At 34.8% G+C, this 6,000-nt stretch overlaps 1 protein-coding gene across 1 annotated transcript in view; it reads left to right on the top strand.

Moving 5' to 3' along the window:
- LOC134244487 (uncharacterized) overlaps nucleotides 1-6,000 on the top strand; it is a gene marked incomplete at its 5' end in the record, with an annotated part of 32,742 nt that overhangs the window by 23,581 nt on the left and 3,161 nt on the right. Inside the window, 2 exons of the mRNA XM_062726754.1 lie at nucleotides 3,942-4,069; nucleotides 5,081-5,311. Coding sequence (XP_062582738.1) covers nucleotides 3,942-4,069; nucleotides 5,081-5,311 — 359 coding nt within the window. The remainder of the gene's footprint in view (nucleotides 1-3,941; nucleotides 4,070-5,080; nucleotides 5,312-6,000) is intronic.

Below are 6,000 nucleotides of genomic sequence, written 5' to 3'. Positions count from 1 at the left end.
AAAAGAAAAAAACTGTAGCATAATAGGATAGGTATAAAATTGTTGATTGCTTAGAATGGTTTTTATGTCATGCCATGAATTTGGCCAGGGCATATAGTGTTTGTTATGTCCATCTTCTGTCCTTCTGTCATACTTTACATTTAGCTCACTTCATTAGCTCAGTTTCAGAGAAACTAAGATATTTTCATCAAACTTCATATGCTGTTTACAGTTAGATATTGATGAGAGTCACTCAGGTGACTTATTGCTATCTGTTTTCATCCGTCGTCATATGTCACAACTTTATGTACTGACCCAGGGATCAGGGGTTCAGGTTATGGTGGTAGGGCAGGGCTTAATTGATTACTGTGGTTTCATCAATTTTTGTTGCCACCAATATTCATGGATTTTGCAAACAGACACATTCGAGGATACGTAAATTCTTGGGCAATTTAAGCTGTGTCTATGCAAATGAATGACACATTTCTCAATTCAATGAATATTTAATTTCGTGGATCAGTTCAGCAACGAAATCCTTAAAAATTGGTGCTCAACGAATATTGATGAAACCACAGTATATAGTAAAATACATTAATTCTTTGAAAATCATCTCTGCTTCTGGGTATTAAATAAAATAGCTAAGTACATAGTTATGATGAGAAAGAGATTGCCTCTACCAAAATTGTGAATTTTTTGGCCAAAGGGTCAAGAGGTCTGGTGTTAGGAAGAGGCTCTATTGATTATAAAGTGAAATATTGTATATTAAATTCTTTGAAAATCTTTTTCTCTGCTTCCGGGTATGAAATAAACTAGCTAAGTACATAGTTACAATGACCAAGAGATTGCCTCTACCAAAGTTGTGAATTTTATGGCCCCAGGGTCAGGGGTTCTGGTGTTTGGGTGGGGTTCTATTAATTATATAGTGAAAATACATTTAAATTTTTGAAAATCTTTATCTCTTCTCCAAGGTATTAAATAAACTAACTTTAAGTAAATAGTAATGAACAAGAATGCCTCTACCAAAATTGTGAATTTCGTGGCCCCAGGGTCTGGGTATCTGGTGGTAGGACGGGGCTCTATTGATTATGTTATGAAAATACATAAAATCTTTGAAAATTTTCTTCTCAGCTCCTGAGTATTTAATATACTAACTAAGTAAAAAGTTATGAGCAAGAATGCCTCTACCAAAATTGTGAATTTTATGGCTGTAGGATTAGAAGTTCTTATGTTAAGGTGGCAGGGGCTCTATTGATTAATTATATGGTGAAAGTACAATAATTAAACCTTTAAAAAATCTTCTTCTCTGCTCTTGGGTATTTTTGCAGATGAACTTCCTAAATGATTACGATGAATAAGGGCCCTTTGTCTAGAGTTGTGAATTTCAAGGACTCTGGGTCAGGGGTACCAGGGGGGGGGGGGGGCTCTACTTATATACTGAAAATGAATTAGTTGTTTGAAATCTGCTCTGTGTTATTAATCAAACATATTTGATAAACAAGGGTGCCTTTTCAGAAATTGTACAATGCTTGGACCTATGGTCAGGGGTTCATGTGTGGTAGGAGCACTACTGATTATTGCTGAATATTACTGATTAGTTGAAATGCAGTAGTTGTTCCTGCCTATGGGGTTTAAGTAACCAAACTAAACAATTGTAGTTATGATCAACAATGTTTTTTTTTCTCAAAATTTTGAATGCCATAGCATCTAGCTTAGAATATGAACCAAATTCAATCATTTGAAAGTTGTTGCATGATGCTCAGGTGACTTATAAGACCCATGGGCCTCTTGTTTTAAATATTGTAACATATATAGTTTCACATCGTTAGGTGAACTGCATTAAATAAGAAACCAGGATGAAACATAACTGTTTTTCCTGACGTGTACAGATCCCAGGAGGCTTCTAGCTCATCAGAGATAAAAGTTACATCTTAACTTTTTAATTTTCTCATTAATTAAAAACCTAGATAAAACAAGGATTAAAAATGAAGAGAGGGGACTTCTAAGAAGATGTGTTTACCTGAAGTCATTAAAAGAAGAGCGAGCAGGTCTTGTCAGAAGTAACATTTCACCAGGGGGGACATTTTCTCTCTTGTAATTAATTAGTTAATTAATTGGACTGCAGGCACATAGACATGTAACACAAGGTCACGGAGAAGGTACAGGGGTGTATAAAATAGTGTCAGAAGCTACAGGGTGTGTGTAAAATAGTGTCAGAAGAAGTACAGATCAGAGATGCTGTATTTTATAACATTTCAACCGTTCCCCTATAACCACCCTATAAATGATGTGTAGAACTGGTCGTCACATTAATGGGAATCTTTTCTTTCTGTGATGAGACAGAGTGGCTATCAAAACAGTTTACATGTATTCTGGGATGTGACTCATTTTTTTGAAGTGATTTAAACAAAACTAGGGCTGTTTATGCTTTCTGTGAAGAGAGAATTGTGATTTTTGTGGTATGAGTAAGGTATAATGTTCTTCAGTTCTGTGAAGGGACATTTCTCACAAAAAGAAACATCATGGGAGGCAGTGGCTCTTTAGCTCAGTAAAGTGCCCTTGTTCTTTTCATGGAATTTGACTAGTTTCATAATGAGAGATAAACTGATATATTTTTATGGGAAGTAAAATTGTGAAACATTGTGTGACAGGATAAGAGTAGAGGGAGATATTTTTTAATGATGCCCATTAATGGTAAGACCCTGTGAGAATTTCTGATAGATGATAACTTTGATGTACGGTAGTTTGTAGAGTGCTGATATTGCTATTTGATATGTGGCATTAGTACATCATAATTTTTTCAGTTTAGTGCAATTGACCGTATGAAAAATTAAGGATGATTTTTTTTTCTAGTTATATAGTTTTATCTCATAATAGAAATTAAAAAAAATATAAAACATGTGAAAGAGGATTCAGAAACTAGTGATAAAAATATTTGGCATATAAAAACGTAAGGAATTTCTCTGATTTCTCACATCTTTCCAATAGAAATATCTTGTATATCGTTTACCTTGGTCATCCTGAAATATAAAACCTATTAATTCAGTTGATAAGTGTTTTGTAATTTCACTGAGGTTCTTTAATTAACAGCCATAAAAGTTTTATCAGATTATATAACTATGAATATTGAACAGTGCCGAGTCAATTAAAGTCTAGTTGGCAGTGTGTGGAAAATGATCATTAATTGTAGCGATAATTTTCATCAAACATAAATGGTGAATATAAAAAAAGGCTTTTTTCAGGCCATAAAAAAGTACACTACATTTCTGATCGAGAAAAAAAGAAGTTCAGATAAAAATGAAATTCCGTTCGTTTAGGTCATTTAGAGGCATGACTGAATAACTTGTTTGTTGAAATGTGACACGTCCAGAAAAAAAAAATGACAAAAAAAGGACAGTGGGCTTTGTGAAGTAAATTGTACAGAGGCCATATCAAAAGATTTAGTACTGGACAGTAAGCTGGGGAAATATCTTCTTGTTTGACAGAATTCGTAGCCAGTGTAAACAAAAAACACCATCTAAAGATGTGGAATAAAGATGTCATTTGTCAGTTTTCAGTCCAATAATTGTTGCGATGCTTCAGAATTTTAATTGGTTTAAAGTGTGTTACAAGGGGAAAAACCCTGAATTTTTGTAAGAAAATCTTAACTTATTGGAAGAGACCTAAACTTTTCTAGTAAGTATATTAGTTTAAGGACACTTAAATTTTGCGCAATCACTTCAAAAGTCAGTTCTGTACAGGCAGCTTAAAGCACTAAACCCTGGGAGTTGGTTGTTATATTATGTCAAGTGATAAAAACATTTCCTGATTCTAAAGTGCCGCTAAATTCTTTATTTCTGTATTTTACTTCAGCTCTTTCTGATAAGCTGTCAGATATATTTTACTACCTTTTTAATACAGCTATACGAAAGGATTCTACATGTTAATTTTTATTGTAAGAAGGGGTTCCTTGTTATTATTTTTAGCTGTGAGAAGGGTTCCCACATTGAGTTCCAGTTTGACTTTGGTGATGGTACGACAACAGTGGTACAGGGGAGAGAGGAGATGTTCCTTAACTACGTCAAAGGCAGCACGTCTCACAGATATACACAGGGTAGGTAGAACGAACATATAGACATATAAAACCTAGTATTACAGATACACACAAGGTAGACTACATAATCAGATATACACAGGGTAGGCTACATAGTCAGATATACACAGGGTAGGCTACATAGTCAGATATACACAGGGTAGGCTACATAGTCAGATATACACAGGGTAGGCTACATAATCAGATATACACAGGGTAGGCTATATAGTCAGATATACACAGGGTAGGCTACATAGTCAGATATACACAGGGTAGGCTACATAGTCAGATATACACAGGGTAGGCTACATAGTCAGATATACACAGGGTAGGCTACATAGTCAGATATACACAAGGTATATACACACAGGGTAGGCTATATAGTCAGATATACACAGGGTAGGCTACATAGTCAGATATACACAGGGTAGGCTATATAGTCAGATATACACAAGGTAGGCTATATAGTCAGATATACACAGGGTAGGCTACATAGTCAGATATACACAAGGTAGGCTAGATAGTCAGATATACACAGGGTAGGCTATATAGTCAGATATACACAGGGTAGGCTATATAGTCAGATATACACAAGGTAGGCTATATAGTCAGATATACACAGGGTAGGCTACATAGTCAGATATACACAAGGTAGGCTATATAGTCAGATATACACAAGGTAGGCTACATAGTCAGATATACACAGGGTAGGCTATATAGTCAGATATACACAGGGTAGGCTACATAGTCAGATATACACAGGGTAGGCTATATAGTCAGATATACACAGGGTAGGCTATATAGTACAGGGGAGAGAGAGATGTTCCTTAACTATGTCAAAGGCAGCACGTCCCACAGATATACACAGGGTAGGTAGAACGAACATATAGACATATAAAACCTAGTATTACAGATACACACAGGGTAAGCTACATAGTAAGACCATTCATATAACCACACATTGATCCAAATCTCAGCATCTTAAATTTGAAACCGGTTTCTGTTTAGAGCAGTTTTGTTTTCATATTTCAGAGGGAGTGTTTAACATCACGGTGACAGCAATAAATCCCCTTGGCAACAGAACAGCAACACTTGACAGGCTGTTCTATGTACAGGCCTCACCGTTTGGATTAAAGCTGGATAAATCCATTTACTACACAAAACTTGGTAATGTCACTGTTATGCGTGCTACTTTCTCTCATGGTACCAATGTAACATTTGACTGGAAGCTCGGAGACCAGACTGATATACTCAATAACTCAGGTAACTAACAGTAACACTGGTAACTAACAGTAACACAGGTAACTAACAGTAACTCAGGTAATTATGATGATTCTGGTAATTAATGGTAACTCAGGTAATTAATGGTGATTCAGGTAATTAATGGTTGCCCAAATTCTGAAATTACTCACTTCACTTATTTCTATCTCATATGACTCATAAATAAAAAACAAACCTGCTTGTATTATTTAGAAATTGTGAAAACTGGTTCCATAATGACATGTTTACTTCAGATTACCGTAAATCTGGAAATTTTTACGTCGATTTATTTTTGCGAATTTGGGTCAAAAAGCTGTTGATTAATTTTTACGCTTCAAATTTTTGCGAATTGTCACTGGCGCAAAAAATAAAAATCACTGAAGATTTTCAAACCAGGTATTGTTTCAAATTAGTATGCACAGTTAGAATACCACCAATTAGGCCAAAAAAAATTAATCAATAGTTTCTCAGGCACCGCCGCATCAGTTCAAAAACGGCCGCATTGATCAATTTTATTGACATATTGAAAAGGGAAATAACTCAATTTTCTATTTTTTCCAAGTTGAAAAAAGAAAATTGAGTTTTCAGAAATGCTAAGATAGACGTTTTTATTAGAAAAACAATAAATTTCTTCAAAATTTACAGTATGTAATGAATTAACTTTAAAATAACAATTGGGAATAGCATTATTT

This window comes from Saccostrea cucullata, unplaced genomic scaffold (genome assembly GCF_032062105.1).
Source record: "Saccostrea cucullata isolate Sc308-1 unplaced genomic scaffold, CSIRO_AGI_Scuc_v1 ctg11156, whole genome shotgun sequence".
Taxonomy (NCBI): Eukaryota; Metazoa; Mollusca; class Bivalvia; order Ostreida; family Ostreidae; genus Saccostrea; species Saccostrea cuccullata.
The sequence above is the reverse complement of the archived record's forward strand: the minus strand, read 5'-3'. Positions and strand labels throughout refer to the sequence as shown.